We start from the raw sequence: 18,190 nt of genomic DNA, 5'->3' as shown, positions 1-18,190 counted from the left end.
TGCATAAGAGGGAAAGCAAGCACTCCATAGCTCTTAACCTGTGACAAAACTGAAAATGAGGCTCTCTCCTCTTCAAATTCAGCGCCACTTCTTGTTGCATGAGGCAAGTGCACCAGAAGGTGCCACTTGGCACATTTACAAGCATTTTCCCGTTTCGGGGTTGCCGCCTAAAAATATCCCAGCCGGTTGCCCAGTTGACTTCACGGCAGAGTAAGAAAATGTTCCCTTTGTCATTCCGGAGGTAATGACGCCAACACATTTTCAGGTCCCAAAATAGCAGTTCCCTAAATTTTAGGAGATGCTGCCATTGTATCTTTCTAGGTCATCCGACCCTCTTTGTACACTACGGCCACATCCAGAACTGAATATAGCCTTTGTAGCAAAGGATTCCACTTTGGCTAGTCAATGACCCCACTTGGCTAACCATAGTCCTTGTCCAACCGTAGTGCTCTCTTGCCCTCAGGCCTGGACTCCCTCTGGACAGTTCCACACTAGCTATGCAATGCAGGGCAGTTAGATTTCCTGAGGGGTGTTTCCAAAAAGTGAAAGTAAATAGATAATAAGAAAGAAATCAACAAAAAGGATAGATAGTAGTCACACGCTGGTGACACTATTTCTCTCTATATCCTCTGGCTTCAATATTAAGTGATAAATTTTATTTATCCGAATATATTTTATATTGCTATGCGCTCCCGTTTGTGACACTGGGTACTGTGTCAAATGCTTTGCGGAAGTCCACAAAGCTACAGTAGATCTGTCTCCCATGTGATCTGCCCTCCTGAATGATGGCTCTTAGTGTCAAGATATGATCAAGAGTAGAAAAGCCTCTCTTGAACCCTGCTTGCCTGGCTGTGCGTATCCTCTTCCTCTCTGCCCATCTACTGAGCTGCTGTTCAAGAATGGATGCGTACAACCTTGCCAATGTGTGTCCAATCATGATAGTGCGATAATTCCCAGGCTCCATAGGGTCTCCTGACTTGAAGATAGGTATAATAGTAGATAGGTTCCAAGTATCACAAGTCTTCACACATGGCACGGTTAAACATAATTGCTAGAAGCTTTGCTAGTATATCTCTGGCATGCACGAAATGCTCAACCACTAAGCCATCATGATCATATGCTCTCCCAGTCCTCATCCTGTCAATGGCCTTCTTTACCATCTCAGCGGTGAAAAAAGCACATGCTTGTGGGCATGGATCGGGGGGGTCGGGAAGGGGCGGCTGTCCAGGAACTGTGTACAAAGATGAAGCGTCGTTGCTCAGGCTGAGTGTGTGGGTATGCCTCTGTTGCTGCCTCATGTAATGTATGTGTCAATGTAGTAGTAAGCTCCTCAAGAGGTCGCCCTAGCTCCTCAGTGCATAGACTTCTGTAGATCCCATCTATATATACAGAGTCCGCGTCTCCCGCGTGAACGTGTAGCGAGTAGGTGCTGCTACCCATGGAGTGTGTGCTACATTAAACCGAAAAGAGATGGTCATCGACAAAAGGGCATGATAGAGTACTCCATAATCTCATCTGACAAGCATGTGTATGGGGATGGTCTCTCCTCCCCATCCCTCTCCGTCTCTGCAGTAGCAAATCTGGAGCGTGAGGGGGCGAAGTAGCAAAGGGCAGTGTAGATGATTCTGTCCCGTGATAGCTCAAAGTGGATCCAAAGGTAATGGGCCTGTGGGTCCCGTGCAACAATCTGTATCCTCCACACACACACACACACACACACACACACACACAGAAATGTAATATTAACGTCTTCAAAAGGCCAAAATGACCTATGAGACCAAAAGGTTACATGTGGTGAATCTAATACCAGGTCTGGGTACAAAAAGTACAAAGAATTGAAAAGAAAATAGTGGGTAGGGGTGGGGTGAAAGCTAATACAAAGGGAATTGGAAATATAAAGGGTTAGCTGATACAATGGAGCTCTCTGACAATCGAGGTATCGTATACATATACATCAGTATCCGGGACGGCTCCTATGTCGCGCCAGTATGCTATGGATCCTCTGTCGCAATCTGCGTCGATATCGAGAGGGCCCCCTCATCCGTGGGCAACGGGACGGCCCCAACTCTATCGCCCGATCAAGCAGTATGCCTCTGTTGCCTCTGGTGTTGTTATGCTGTGGGGGCTTCTCGGACTCCTCTGTCTGTGACTGAAAGAAATCTGTAATCTTTCGCTGTCGCTGGATCTCTCTCATTGTGCCCCTCTTCAAGAGGTCCTCTCTGTGTTTGCGAATCTCTAGTAAGTATAATCCGAGGCATCTCTGATCCTGGTATCTCATGACTCTAGAAAGAGAGAGAGTGTGTGGCGGAGGTACACTCCCATGGGCAAGGTAGTGCTAAAAGAGGATAGACATATCGGGTCGTGTTGTGCACGGTGATATTGATGCAAGATAATGTGGCTCAAGTTAAGCATTGATAGATGTTCTTACCGGGGTGTGACATAAGTGGTTACAAAGCGGGTGACTGGCTGGGAAATAGATATTCTTACAGGGAGGGGAGTCTATCAACACACTTGGGGCTTAAAATCATCAGAGATGTCAGACTACTGTGTTAAAGTACATATGACACATCTTTATCGAAGCAGTTATGAGCCATGTCTAGATGGTATGGTGAAGGGAAGGACTTCGCTTACATTTTATAGATTTTCTGCAATTCCACTAGATGTGCAGATGCCCAAATTTGTAGCCAGCTAAAATCTGCTGTGCAAACCAGATACTGCATAATGGTGGCACGGAGGAAACTTAGTCTCTTTGGATTTGCCAAACTTCTTTGGATTAGCCTTAGGATTTTTAGCCTTGAGGCGGGCGTTGATTTGAAATACTGACCTTACTACAAAAATGAAAAACACTTTTACTTCTTCTTCAACTTCAACCAGCAATGTTGATGACTCTCAGGTACGTCTTTTCGACCCTTCTTTCTTTTCAGTATCTAGAAGTAGTTATAATCTGTATCAAGAAAGATTTAAGTTTTTAGCTAAGTCGAATTTGAAGAATCTGCATGTTTTTGGTGATGGTCCTATTCGTTGGGCTTCTTTCAAGAATGTCTTAGTTAGTACTCATTACACAAGTTCTTCCATAAAAGCCCTCAATCGTTGAGGCGTTTAAGGAAAAAACATATTGTGGTCCTTTAAGTCCGGTTCATACCAATTCTATGATGTATGTTGACCAAACCTTTCGAACAGCTTTTGTCCGTTTTCAGAAACATGTAAGAGAAGCGAGAAAAGTTCAAAGTAAGAGCACCGTACGTGAAAGTGTGAAACCCTTGTATGCGGCAATAGAAAAACATGGCTTTGAGTCTTTCCGTTGTTTTCCCATTGAGCACATAGAGGGTAATTTTAGAAACTCTAAAGAGTTCTATAAATCAGCGTGGCCTCGAGTTGTTTTGGATGAGAACTTTGCATACTTTTTTCCCTAAAGGTTTCAACTTGGAAAGAAAGTCTTCTTTACATAAAAATAAGACAATTTACCATAAGAAACCTATGCTTTGCCGAAGGCATCCCAATCCCTTCAAGTCAGTTTAAAAGAACTTAGATTCATAAAGGTTCTTGTTCAGATCCACCTTCTATCCCTGAAATCAATCCAGTTGTCTTGCACAACACTATTTCTAGTAGAGTACAAGGTCTCCCTAGGGCTTCAATCTCTAAAATTGAGAGTGATGGCCCTTCTAACCATATAATTTTTGCTTATAGGGATTTCAAACGGAGATTGATTTACCTATCTAGAGCCATGGAGTTGGGTTCTTTTTCCTATAAATTATTTGAAAGGTATAATATAAGGATCCTATTTAAGCTCTTGTATACCCTTAGAACTACTCTTATGAAGATTTGGAGCTAAGAGAGTCTCATAGTACTCAACTTCGAGTACTCTTAGGCAAATTTCTGAAGTCCAAGTGTCCTAGTCTGAAAAATCCCTTGGTTGGAAAGAAAGATTTATTGATAACTATCTTTACCTCCCCTGACTTAGACAAGATTGGATTAAGCTCTATTTTGCGATCTCAAGAAGCTTTGGATGCTCTCCCTCCTTGTGTGAGAAAGGTATGGAACCATCCCATCGTAGCTTTCAAATATGTGAAAACTTTAGGACAAAAAGCTTTCAACTATAGTGACATCGGACGTAATCTTAAAAAGCAAGAAAGGCTAGCAATCTCAAATATTGATTGCCCTCGTAGTAAAAGTGCCTTTTCTTCATACGTAAATGGAGCTTTGGGTCATGTAGTTACTGTCGATTGTTCTATTCTTCCTTCTGATTCCTTGAAAGATCTTTTCTCAAGAGGTACTAAATATAGGCTCCCTTCCTCAAATGACTCTTTCCTTCTCAAAGCCATAGAGAAAGGAATTTCTAGTTTCGTAGTAAAGTTTGAGTCTTTAGGAGTTCAGGGTGTTTTTACCCATTGGAAGTCTGTAGTCCTCAAGAAAACTTCTTTGAAATTAGCATCTTGCTCTAGGAACGTTTCTTCGGGAAGGAATAGCTTATCTTCTTCTGATTGTGATGCTCTTAGGAAATTTCATCGTGATTTTGTAATCTCTTACGTAGATAAGTGCTCTAATAACTTTGTTGTTACGTGCAAAAAGTTCTATTTAGAATGCTTGTTAGGTGAAGTAAACTCTCAGACTTACAATGATTGTGATCTTTCGATGCAAGAGGTTATCTTGAAACTTCAAGACTTTTGTAAGTCTTTTGGTTTCAAGTGCCAGTGAAACCGGCCCGTAGGGCGGTAGGCGTTGGCTTTCGCCTGAAATTCTTTACTTTAAACACACACACAGAGCACTTTGCAAAGGAGACCTGTAACGGGAATTAACACTTAATTACACACACGGCTCAGAAGCTAGAATGCTCCGAGTAGACGCCGACAACCTGTAGGTCCCAAAATTGGCGCCCCTTTCGGTATTTCTTTATTCTTTAGGAGGGTAAAGTACAAAGAAGAGTCCTGGGAATCCTTTGACTGTATCCCACTAGATACCGCTTGTTTTGGCCAAATTTCGGTAGCAAAACAGCCCCAAAACTTGCGCGAAACCAATTCCCCTGCTGGAACTCGCTTCTACTGGCGTATACCCTCTGATTCCTGTCCACAAACAGTAAATTCAGCACGCTGTATTTACTGGTTTTTGCCCTGTTTTCAGCCCCAAACAGTCCCCTAACTGTCCTCTGCCAGTGGGGCACGATTCCCAATGGTCCTGGCATCCGTATGGCTGAAAAACAGTAAAATTACAGCGCATACACAGCGCTGATTTTGCACCTGTACGGTGAGGTTATGACCCTCACCAGTGCCTGCTTTGGAGTAGCAGCTAGCTACCCCTGTTCCTGCTCAAGGAGGCTCTTGCCTCAGCACAAAAGCATGAACCCACACAACTGTACATCAGTCAAATGAGTAGCCCTCTTGTGGGGCATCACATAACTGCACGTAGGGGAGAGAGAGAGAAGTGTGTAGTGTGCAGGGCATCACTCCTAGCACCACATTGTACATGAGAGGGAAAGGAAGCACTCCATAGCTCTTAACCTGTGACAAAAGCTGAAATGAGGCCTCTCCCAGCATAAAATTCAGCGCCACTTCTTCTGCAAGAGGAAAGTGCATGAAAATTCGACACTTGGCGCATTTACAAGCATTTGCCCGTTTCGGGTTCGCCGCTTAAAAATATCCTGACCGGTTGCCCAGTTGACTTCGCGGCAGAGTTATAAAATGTTCCCCTAGTCATACCGGAGGTAATGACGCGAACACATTTCACGGCCCAAAATAGCAGTTCCCTAAATTTTAGGAGATGCTTCCGTTGGGCTCCCACTGGTCTTGTGACCATCTATCCTCATTGGGACCGCATCCAAAAGTGCAATGTGGCCCAACTGTCGGATACTTTTTGTTGGTAGTCCCACCTTGACTTTACGCCTTAATTGAGTTCACTTCTTAGTATCCACCAACTTGCTAAGTGCGACGGGGGGACCTATATGATCTTGCTCTGAGCCTAGACATCCTCTTACCATACGAATTCCAGTGCCGACCACTTCCCGTCTGCGGGTGAATCTACCGTTCACATTGGCCATACAATGTCCGACCGTTTGCTACTTCAAAAAGAGAGTCTCAAAACAAATAAAATAAACCCCATTGGAAAGAAACCAACAACCAAGGTTAGCAGTTGCCACATCTCTGTGACATGGTTAATAACTGCCACGTCCTCGTGATAGCCAGCTTAAATTACCTTTTTTATATACCGTTTGGAAGTTCCACAAGAACCCTACAAAGCCTAGATTTATAGCTGCTTCTTGTAACACCTCTTTGACCGAGGTTTCCAAATGGCTTAGTTATTGTTTTAAAGCCATTTTACCTAGCGTAAATGAATTGTGGAAAAATATGCTAAAGGAAGCAGACGTACCTACCGATTCAAGTTGGATTTTAAATGATTCAGTAGGTGTGATTCCTGTTATTTTTGAACTCTTCAAGAAGCCTTACGGAGAAATCTTCTCCTTTATGTCTCCAAACTTTTGACTTTACAACGCTTTACACGAAGCTAAATTTGGAGGACCTTAAATTTAGAGTCAAGTCTCTTATTTCAAAAGTTTTTGCGCACAAGCTTGAGAAGGATAGGCACAAGGCATTGCTAGTAGAAAAGTCAGCCTTGAACTTTGACTTCTTATGGCTGAAAAGTAAGAACGTAGAGGTAGACAAAGGAAGAAAGAGATTCACCAGGATTGTAGATGATATTGACATCATATCTTGGTTAGATTTTCTTTTCGATAGTTTATATATAACCATCGGCGACTCTCTTTTCAAGCAAACAATTGGTATCCCTATGGGCACCAATTGTGCTGTTTTTCTTGCTAATTTCTATCTTTTTACTTATGAGTTCGATTTTATGGAGCGTCTTGTCCTTGCAATGTAAGACGTTTTGTAGATGATCTTTTTGTTCTTGACGTTTCTTCTTTTCAAGACTTTATGTACTTGAATTCAAGTTCTGTAGGCGGAGGAATTTATCCTAAGGAGTTTTGTGAACTTAACTGTACTACTAATAGTGATTGTTGTGCCTTTTTAGACCTTACGATTTTTCAGACTCCCTTGGGATTAGAAGTAGATATTTATGATAAGCGCCTTGAACCAGAATATGCCAATCTAAATATCATCCGTATGCCTCACATTTCTTCGAACATTTCTCTTTTAGCTAAGTACAGTGTCATTTGCTCTCAACTATTTATATTTTCTTGTCTTTGTTCTAGTAAATCTGCTTTTGGTGTTCAATCTTGCCATCTTATTTCTTTACTAGTTGAAAAAGGATACTCATTCAAAAGAATTATGAAAAACGTTCGTTCATTTTTGCATCGTAGTAAGTTTATTTTTAATGTTTCTTTCTTTGGAATGTTCAAGATAATCAGTAGTAAATTCAATAGAAGTGGGGAGCTAAAAAGCACACTTATTGTTTGACTTGATAACACCTTATGTTGTTGTTTTGATCTCTAGCGCTTCTAGTATTTTTACTATAGCTTGACAAATGCTAGCCTTTATCATGGCTGAGTATGCCCATCACCTCCGGAGGGTGATAGAAACTCAACTCGTTGGTTTTGAAGAGTACGTTCAAAGCATGAATGACCTCTATACAAACCTGCACCTACTCTTGGGCACTGACGACGTGAGTAGGGATGTCATAGCTGTTGACCAAGCTATGCATGATAAAGGTGATAATCTTATTCTTCCTGTTTGGACAAGCAGCGACGTTGAGGTCACATATTGTCAAGTTTGGATCTTTGCTCTTCGTAGGTTTGTAGTAGTATTCATTTTTCGATTTCGTATTTAGCTTACCTGAGGATTTAAGAATGTGTTCCTTTAGAAGTTGTTGTGTGAAGTTTGATTTCTAGGGTTAAGTTTTTAAGATGTCTTATCTTTTTTGCTTAAAATTGAGTACTTGTTTTAAGCCAAGTAAGTCGCGTTTATGCATTCCTTTTCTAAAAACATTTTTAAGTTAATAATGTTTTGTTTCGTAGCAAACAAAGTTTGCTTGTTTGTTTGTTTTTGGTTTTTCTTTTCTTTTCTTGTGTCCCTTGCTTTTATAGTTTTATGAGTGCTTTATTCCCTCTTATAATTTGTGAGTTCAGACTATTCTGAACTTATGAAGGTATGTAAACTGATTGGTGCATTTGATGTGTTCGTTTAGTCTTTTGAGGTACTCATAGCTCAATGCAAGCACACAGCTAGTCACAAGGATCTCACTCATCCTACAAACCTGTTGAGCAATGTGGATTTAATCATTGGTAAAATTAATGCAGGCTTTCTGACAAGCAATTAAGAGCCTTGGTTCCCCATTGGTCTGATGAACGGTGGAAAGAGTACCTACCACTTCTGCAGTATTGTCGGAATAATGGTGTTCGACTTATGGCTGGAGGAACTCCCCTGGAGGTGTGTTGAATCGCCTTTGCAAAATTTTCACCTTTTTTCTGATTTATTGCACTATCAGGATCGTTATATCATTGATCGTATGATGAGTTATTTTATAAATATTTCTTGGGTGTTGATTTAATTTCGCAAAGAGAAGATAGGGTGGTGGTTTGTGATGTTTATACATAGCGAGACTATTGTGGCCTTCCTTATTTCCACCTTTACTTTGCCTTCTATGTGAACAGAACCTAGTGTGGCTATATATCATTTTGTTTTCAAGACTTACCATGTAAAACGGTTCCTGGTTGGTACAAGCTTTAGATATAAAATAAGAGGAGGTAGTTATCTTTAAGTTTGGAATTCCAGAAATTTGTGGTTTCATTATATCGATAAAAACTCTCTCCTACAAGTCTCCATAATGCAAACCTTAGCATGGTCCCTTAGTTCATACATCGTCATATGTTCCGCTTTTCTGCGATGATTAATCTCGCATCGCTATAAACAACATAATTCCCTGCCTCGACGATGCATTTCATTATCGGGCGTTGTCCGACGAGAAAGAATTACATTGGTCGCTGAAGAGCCTCGTCAATGTCCACCTCTGTAAATAGTCGTACTGGACGTCTCCCATGTCATGCTAGAATAGTCCTGATCCTCTGAAGGAGCCTTCATCGATGTCGTGGTCGCCCTTGTAGACGTGGGTGTCTAGCTCGCCCGAGCTCACTCTATCAACTAATATACCTCTGGTATGGGTGGGCTCTAAAGTCTGTTGTGAAGCATGTTCGTCTGGCTGCCGAGTCTCTGCTCTAAAGAAGATTGTGATCTTCCTCTGTGAATGTCTCCCACTGCCTGATCTCCTCAAGAGACTCTCCCTGTGTCTGCGCAGCTCTCGCAAAAACAACCCGAGGCATCTCTGATCCTTATATCTCATGACTCTAGCCAACGGTCCAAAGCCCTCTTTGAATAGACAATGAAAGCAGCCTCGTATCTCATAGTATACCGGACAATGACAAATGTGATGTAACTCTTATCTCTGGCAATATATGACACAACTGGCATATCCTGGCCTCTACTGGTACTCTCCTAAATCTTCCAGTCTCAATCTCTAGCCGATGCGATGATGTGCGCATGAGACCAATAGCACATCGTTTCCCATAGGATAAATGAGTGTCCATATAGGCCGCTCTGATCACATATCCATCCTCGGCTAGTTGGAGAAGATGCTCTCTATAGAAAGCCATCTTCGTGCCCAACTCCTGTGTCGGCTGTATCCATGTGCTTGTGGTATCAAGCTGAATGAAATCCTGACGTATGAGTCTATAGATCTCTGTCCGTGTGAGATATAGGGAGGGTGCATCCAAGGAGTATTGGAACGGAGGCAGCCTATCCATGCTGAAACCATGATGACATCTGCCCATACTGCTAGTCGAGCATATCCGTCTTTGGGGAGGTCTATGCATGAAGGATACTGATCTAGTAAGTTCCTCGACCACGAGAGGGGGGGCAGCTAGCGCGGCTCGAATAATCTCATGTGGCGCCGAGGCCTTAGCCCAAATCATCCGAGAGAGAACGAGAGAGTGAGTCTCCTGAACCAATCAACCCTGGCAATGAAAACTGATACTTGTACAATGGGGGCAATAAGTTGCATACGTAAAATAAATACGTAAAAGCCAAAATAAATAATGGAAAATAGTGGCCTTTGTAGAGAGGCTAGGCAAAAGATGGCTGATGTTTGAGCAGAACAGAAGCTGCCAGGCCACATGTGCCGAGTAGAGAAAATAGTGGCCTTTGTAGAGAGGCTAGGCAAAAGATGGCTGATGTTTGAGCAGAACAGAAGCTGCCAGGCCACATGTGCCGAGTGCCAAATGTTTCTAAGGTTTTCTAACTATTTTCTCTAACATCATTCAAATGCCAAACGTTCAATAATTCTGATGTGCCAAACCTGCCCTTGCTGGAACTGACACGCCATAATAAATGAGAAGTCAGAACCCAAAAAAGGAAAAAAATCTGGCAAATAGACTGGAGTACCGCTTAGGTGCAGGGAAAATTATAGGACTCACCATTCTTTATGTACACTGCTACTTTCCATCAAAGAAATTCTTCCTTTTTATAGCAGCCCAATCAGATTTAGTCATGCTGTGTAGTCTCTGTCATGCATTCTCAAAGGCTTTGCAAAGAAAACAACCAGCTTTCTTTGTTTACCAGGTGTTGAGAACAGTCCAAGCCAAAGGTGTGCAAGGGCTGAAGGATGCTGACAGACGCAAGTATGTTCCTCCCATGGGAACTGGAATCGGTGTGAATACTGCCTCCATGGTTCAACAACTTTCGTTGTATGATGTCTTACCGAATGCTTCAACACCCTTTGGTCCTGGTCCATACCGTTTTGCGCAAGCACGTGTTGTTGAGGATCATACAATGTCACAAGTAGTTCTGCAAGGCATGGCGGATGGAGGCTCAGTTGGTATATTGCTTGTGGTGGTTGGAGCCACCCATGTCTTGTTTGGATCTAAAGGAACTGGAGTTCCTGCCAGAATTTCAAAAAATCTGCAAAAGCGTACACAAGCAGTTATTCTGCTTAACCCCGAAAGGCAACGAATTCGCAAAGAAGGAGAATTACCTGAGGCTGACTTCTTGTGGTATTCTGCTGCAAAAGAGTGCTCCAGGAATTGCTTCGACCGAGCTGAGATTGCCCGAGTAATGGATGCAGCCGGGAGAAGACGAGATGCTTTGCCAAAGGTGTCACATCTTTTCTAATTCAAAATTAACCAGTCTCTTGCAATTAGATGTCTAATAGTAAATTCTACTTGCAGGACCTTCAAGCAGGATTAGATCTTGGTCTGGTTCCTCCGGAAGTGCTGAAGGACTTCTTTGATTTGGACAAACAGCCATTTATTGCAGAGTTAACTAAGCATTTCCAGGTTACTTTCAACACACAACTAGGTGTATTAACTGTATAAAAAGATGTTCTTTAGGTGCATCAGATGTGTATGCATGGGATTGCTGCAAAGTATTTAATGAGTGTGAACTTTTGATATGGTTGCTTCTGGAGTTGGTGCTCAAAATTTTCATCCTTTAGATTGTGACTGCCACTCGAGCAGGGTTTGCGCGAAAGATGGTTAGCAGATCCTCGTTTTCTTCAAAGACTTGGAATTGAAGAGGCTATATCAATAACCACAACATTAATTGCTCAGTACGAACGGAGGAAAGGACGTTTCTTTCAGGAACTGGATTACGTCATAACTGACACAGTCAGGGGTGCTGTGGTCGACTTTTTTACTGTGTGGCTGCCTGCCCCTACATTATCATTTCGTTCATCCGACACACAAGCACATGCATCAGGAGTTCTTGAAGGATTGAAGGGACTACTAGGTTCACTGCCAGATAATGCCTTCCAAAGGCCGACGGCTAATGCAAAATGGGATTTGCAAGCTAGATTACTGGGTGTTGTAGTGAGCGGAATGAAGCTTTTTTCTGTGGGTTTTATTGCAAGTATTGGGACCGTGGCTTTTACGAATACAGTGTTGGGCATAAGGCAGCGCTTGAAGCCAAATAAATTACAGAAAAGGCAGAACAAGAGATCCCCTATTCTTAAGACAGCATTTGTGTACAGTTGTTTTCTTGGAACCTCGGCAAATCTACGGTATCAGGTAAAGCTGGTACCTGTAAGAGTGTTGAAATTTGGCGAGATGAAGCAGCAGCTGAACTGAGTGGAGCTTGTTTCTTTAGGCTATCGCGGGAGTTGTGGAGCATTGGATTGCAGACTTTTACCTTGCCTCTAACCCTCTTGCAGGGAATGTATTGTCATTTGTGGCACGTACAGCCAATTCCTATTGGGGCACTCAGGTAATTGCTTTGGAGTTTTAGTCCATGTTGCTTCCAGTGTTTTGCACAGTATTGCTATAAAAGAAATGTGTGGTTGTTGCTCTTTCAGCAATGGGTGGATCTTGCCCGGTTTACTGGTCTACAAGCACATAAAGATACACCTCCAGCTATCACAGAGAAATCAAGAAAAGAGGTCATTTCTGAATCTGTCGAACCGCTCCCAATCATGTCTGACACGTCAGCTGACCGGTACAATGACACGTCAGCCGATTGCTACAATGCAGAGTCCACACCATGGGATGTTTCAGCAAGAGACCACCTGGTACAAACAACCACACAGGACGAAGACAAAGAAAATGTTGAAAATATGAACGGGCCTAGAAGCTGAGTTCCGGAGGTAGCGTCTGCAGAAATGCTAACTGGTTGGGATCACAAACGTTATTGAGGCTTATCAAAGGTACTGTGCAGCTCGGCATTTGGGATGACCATTGAATTATTTCCCAATTGTTAGTTAAGACCTTGCATTTGGTCTAATCCTAATTACCCAAAATCATTCTTATTCTACAATACACAAGCAACTATTAGCAACTGGTCCAAATTGGCAGTTTTGGCCCCTTATTTAACTTCTGTCGCCGAGTATACGCCGGTCCAAATTCAAAGTTCAAATATTTCATCACCCATGTGACTTCGTATCATGTCATCGGGGTTGCTGATCCGAACTTGTCAAATATACGGGCAATAAGGGAAGTTGACAGTGCTGAATATTAGTGAATGAGGCATTCAGTTGGGCATTTGATTTGATGCGCTCATGAAGCACACATGCATAATTGTCAAGTTTCCCTTTTCATGTAAATTTTTGGCAGTAGTGACTTATATTTGGGAGCTTTGAAATTGGACATGCCACAGGACTCCCCTTTTTTAACTGTACAAAACTTGAAATCTAGGTGTCAGCATGTTGTACAATTATTTTGTGCTTCCTTGCTGAGAAGCCATGATTATTGAGGGCTACTAAATTTTATGCTGTCGGGATAGAAAATGGAGCTCCACATGTTTTACTCAGCTAAGAGAATCCAAATGACTAGGCGGCGTCATTTACACAACCTTCAGAAAGTCATCTCTAACGAGGCGAAGCATGCTCAAGGACTTATGACACATCATGTTGTTGCTACTAACTCATGAAGGTGCAAAATGAGTGGCTTCTTAACATCTAAATGAACATCTATTTATAGCTACATTGCCTGCTGGTTTTACTTTCATAAGTTGTAAATCCCATTTAGCATAGAAGTTCAATAATTGTGTTTGTATGTCTGTGTTTCTGTTTGTGCGAGAAAGGGGGCTGGTAAAGATACAGCATAGAAATCATGGAGAATTCCAGGGAAAAATGAGCCAAGTTTGAATCATTGTCAAGCCGGCTCAACACGAGGTCCATTACTTCTTTAATTAACTAAGTTAGTTTAAGAGCGAGCTGGAACAATTGTCTTGAATTCACGCAATTAGTGACGATTGAGAGAGAGGTCCTCTTGCTTTAAAGTACGCCAAAAGAACACGACAATATAGTGGTTACTTTGTTCAATCTTCGAAATAGAAAATTGGAAAAGGCAGAATCCTTCAAGTGGGAATAGGCTATATCCCTTTGTAATGTAAAAAAATGTAGAGCTCATTCCACAGTCATACAGTCCCATTCTCTCATTTTATTCACCAATTCCCTCTCCATCCCATGTATGCTATTATCTTGCTCTGTAGTTCGCTAGACTCCTCCCCACTCACCCTCAATGAGAGCATGCTGTTGACAAGATCAATTCTATGGTTTTCACACATGCCGAGTCAAGGTTTTTTAGGGTTATCTTATGAGGAAGGGCTTATGTGGCATCATTCGATCCACACCTCGAGAAAGGGATAGTGTTGCACCTAGGGAAGCTTTTCCCCAATTCCAAGCAAAAGATGAATAAGGTTTGGGTCTTCTTGTCACCTCCTTTTATAAAAGTTATGACCACTTTCTTGATGAAGCTACCACAACCTACAATGCATGGGCAATCCTAGAGAGGGAGTCTGGAGCACAGGAGTTCTAAGGTGTCATTGAATATGAACTCATAGGAAATCAAAATGGAGGAAGGTGAGTCCCTCAAGCCTCATCAATAGGTTGAAGAGTTTGAACAACCATCTTCTCTACCTCCAAGCACAAGTTAATGAAGAAGATAAAGTTGTTCTATTGAGTACTCTTCCTATAGCATGACCAAATTGTCACAATCCTCAAAGAGAAGGCTCCACATCCAATATTGAAGGATATCATCGACTCTTTATATGAAGAAGAAAGAAAGATGGACCAAAACAATGAGCTACCCAAAGGTAAAAATTCTTACGTTGTTACAAATTCCAAGACTCCATCAAAAGGGCATTCATGGTGGCAAAACCAAGTGGCTTAGCAAAGGCTGCTTCCAAGTCAACCCTTACCCTCATTGTATGAAGTCTAGTTATATAGGAAGACAAAGCTAAAGAAGGAGCATAAACCAAAGTTGTTCTCAACCATGTTCAGGGAGGTATCTTCTTTTGTCATGAAGATTTAGAGAACAAATTAGGAGAGGTACATTTTTTTTTTTTTTTGGGGGGGGGGGGATGGGTGGTATGAATTAAGGGGAAATATTAGATGCGAGGATTATACTCAAATTTGGAGCATTAATCCAAAAAATGGTGGGCTTATGGAGGTCCCATGGAGATAGGTACGTTCAGGAAAGAGCTTGGTCAATAGTCATGAATGTGATAATCCCAACTCAACGAGTGAAGGGTATTTTGACAATGCTAGGGTAGGGTTTGGTGGTTGATTTTCTTAGAAGGAGAGAGGACCTAGGGTTATATGACACAAACTCCAAACAAGATTTTAGGAGGGATAAAGGACATCCTTTAGCTCTCAAGCCAGAGAAGAATCGATTTTGTATATCTATCAAGAGAGGTATTTCTCTAACAATGTATCTCTTGAGTTTCAAAATAATGAAGGAAATCTTTTAGCATGTTGGGTGGTGTGAAGATCGCCAAGGTATGTAATTGTAAGAGTTGAGAGGTTTTTGGTGGCAATGAGAGTTAAGGATAACAAGCCTAGAGATAGAATTCCCGTTAAAGAAGTGGATATCTAAGATAATGGCATCTTGGTTTGATATATTTGAAGTGATCTTAATGTTCTCTTGAAGTGGGTATGAGCTAAGAGGTTTAGTAAGTTGTGGTAAGATCCATTCCAAATATTGAAAGCATCATCCAAAATTCTCTTGTAGTAAAGAAGAGATGGAACATCTTCAAGTTTATACTATCAAACGGCAAAATTGGATCCCATTGCAGTGCCTTTAACTTGGTGCCAAACTTGTCCATTGAAATAAATGTATTGGTGATTGAGGATAAGAGAGGCCAAAGCAAGGATGAGGTTGAGTCCCGAGGGATTCTCTATTAGTAATGGGGGTATGTCACCTGCGTGCATCCAAATTAGAGAAACTCCCCTATGTACGCTATCTTACATGCTAACCTACCCCCTACATACGAATAAGATATGGACATTCTTGCAATGAGCAACCCCCCCTCATACGGATTTCGTACGGAATGTAATGGCCCACTATTTTATGTATAATAGTAACATGACAATTTTAGATGCACATGCTTTTGCGAAAATACATGTTGAATTGCAAATGAATAGAAGTATAGATTGTAGTGTGCTTTCATTTGAGAGAACAAACCACCATGAAAAGCAACAAATAAAAATGAATACTAGATTAAAATAAACCAATCAATTCAATGTAATTTGTCAAAAAATGAATAGCATTTCCCTTGTAAACTCATAAAAATCTTAATCTCAAAACAAATGATACTAGCCACCTACTCAGGAGGTTTCCCACATGGAATTAAGGCGCACATATAAAATGGATTTTTCCCTAAATAACAAATAATGGTATGCTCATAAACAACCATGAAAAACTTCACTTATCAAATCAAAACACATTACAAAACATTTTTATAGAAAATGTTTTTTGAACATTTATCTTCAATACCTAAACCTAGGTTTCTTTTACAATCTACAACTCACTTAAATCCACAACTAGAACCGAAAGCTCCAAGAGCCACGCAAGGAAATACGACTTCGCATCAATCTTAATGGAAACAACCACAATTTACAAGAAACAAATAAAGAGTGTCTTAGCCTAGTGCAATGATGAATTCTCAAGGACACAATTTCCTACTCTTCAAAGCCTTTAATTAGTCTCTACCTAGATTTAGTGTAATCCCACCCACAAAAAATTTCAGAGCTATGTCCAAACTTTAAATTAGAAGATGAGAAAACCTACAAAATTCAGAGAAATTAAGAAAAAAAATTTATAAAAACTTTAGAAGGCCAATAAATATTTATTGGCCACAGGAAACATAAATATAAAAAGCAAGTTTCATTCTTGTCATTATGTGGAAAAGCCACATAAGTTGAAAATAGTGTTAGAAAAAAACCAGGGTCGAGTCTATTTTAACCGGTTGAAATTGTAAAATCTCTGTTAGATTTTGAGCTTGCCTTTAAGAAAACCGAGAAGTTTTCACAAGTCTTAGTGTAAGTATCGGCAAAAGCTTTAAAATTTGACCTCAAAATTGAGAGAGTTTCAAGTTTTCCCTAATTTTCACACGCTAGGAAAAATTTATTTTTCTATTTCGACCTCAAAATCGGGAGAGTTTCAAAATTTCCCTTATTTTCAATGGTTAGGAAAAATGTATTTTTCTAGCCTTGAGCTGCTACTAAAATGAAATGCCTTACTTGGGAGAAAGGACATGGTTTGGGGTTGCTTTTGGGGGTGATTTTCTTCATCAGTGGGAAGGATAGAAACTTGGATAGGATAGAGGTGAGGAGAGATTGTACAAAAGAGAGAGGTTCAAAGGTGATATCTCGATAATAGGAGAGTAGGTAAGAGAATCCTAGAGGTGGCAATATGCTTTGTTGATGTACCAATCCCTTGAGAGAATGCCGGGCCGAAGGTTCTTGACCACCAACTTAATAATAATGCTTCCATTCTTCTTGAGAGATTGAAGGGCACTAGTTAGCAGGGGTTGAGGATGAAAGGAGAGAGAGCTAGAGGAGGTGAGAAGAAGAGATTCCAAGAGAGGAGAGATGGTCAAAAAATTTGCGTAATTCTATGGAAAGAGAAGGAGGCGACCAAGAGGGTTTGGTGATGTAGAAAGGGGAAACAAAGGGTGGAAGTTTTTTTTTTTTTCAACAAAAGATCCTTTCATTAGTTATGAGAAAAAATTGCCCAAAGGGCTACAATGGACATCCTCCTATGTGTAGGAGTCTACAAATAGAGATAGTAGCAAGGGAGACTCTCCCTTGGTGAAAATGTGAAGCTGAGCGGATACAAGAAGGGCTACATCATACACTTGGGGGGGGGGGGGGGGGGGGGGGGGCCATACACGTGGCCTATAGTGCCAATGGGGGTGTCCAGCACGTAGAGTGTAGAAAGGACCCCTGCTCCAGGTAGAATAAAAGGCCTGCCGGCGCAGAGTCACGCGTTCAGAATCGCCCTGTATGCGATCATACTGACCGCGCAGGGTGTGGATAATCTCCTGCCAAATAGCTCGAACTGTCCCTGCTGGGGGCTCCTGACGTCCCTCGAAAGATCTGAAGCACTTAGCTCTCCAGATGAACCATAAGGTAAGACTGCTCAGCAGCTCCCGGCATAAATCTCTCTCATGTGTCCATGCGGCTGTCATGAAGTCAGGTGGAGGGAACCTGCGAGGCTATCTCCGTGTGAAATGGATGGCCTGGCTAGTGGGCTCCGTCTCGTAGCTCAGAGCAGGCCCCATGGTGGTGGACCAAGTTGCTGCTCCCCAGGTGTATACCCCCTCCGGTGAGAGAGAGGACATGATGCGAAGAATCCTTACCCAGATCTGCTGTGCTTGTGGACAGTCCCATAAGTAGTGTCGCTGTGTCTCTAGCTGATGTCCGCAGCCGCTCTGCAGACCTGCGAAAAACCATTGTAGATCAGCCAACTGCCCACTGCACA

General features: G+C 41.8%; 1 protein-coding gene across 2 annotated transcripts in view; it reads left to right on the top strand.

Moving 5' to 3' along the window:
* LOC147441356 (protein RETICULATA-RELATED 5, chloroplastic-like) overlaps positions 1-13,194 on the top strand; it is a 61,164-nt gene extending 47,970 nt beyond the window's left edge. For both annotated transcript variants that reach the window (XM_086483013.1, XM_086483014.1), the window contains 6 exons: positions 8,243-8,372; positions 10,557-11,087; positions 11,162-11,269; positions 11,450-11,998; positions 12,078-12,194; positions 12,283-13,194. In XM_086483013.1, coding sequence (XP_086339139.1) covers positions 8,243-8,372; positions 10,557-11,087; positions 11,162-11,269; positions 11,450-11,998; positions 12,078-12,194; positions 12,283-12,561 — 1,714 coding nt within the window. In that variant the 3' untranslated portion in view covers positions 12,562-13,194. The remainder of the gene's footprint in view (positions 1-8,242; positions 8,373-10,556; positions 11,088-11,161; positions 11,270-11,449; positions 11,999-12,077; positions 12,195-12,282) is intronic.
* The last annotated feature ends 4,996 nt before the right edge of the window (positions 13,195-18,190 follow it).

The sequence above is a fragment of the Adiantum capillus-veneris genome, chromosome 15 (assembly GCF_014529385.1).
Source record: "Adiantum capillus-veneris isolate H3 chromosome 15, ASM1452938v2, whole genome shotgun sequence".
Taxonomy (NCBI): domain Eukaryota; kingdom Viridiplantae; phylum Streptophyta; class Polypodiopsida; order Polypodiales; family Pteridaceae; genus Adiantum; species Adiantum capillus-veneris.
Note: the sequence above shows the minus strand (reverse complement) of the source record. Positions and strands in the feature narration are given on the sequence as shown.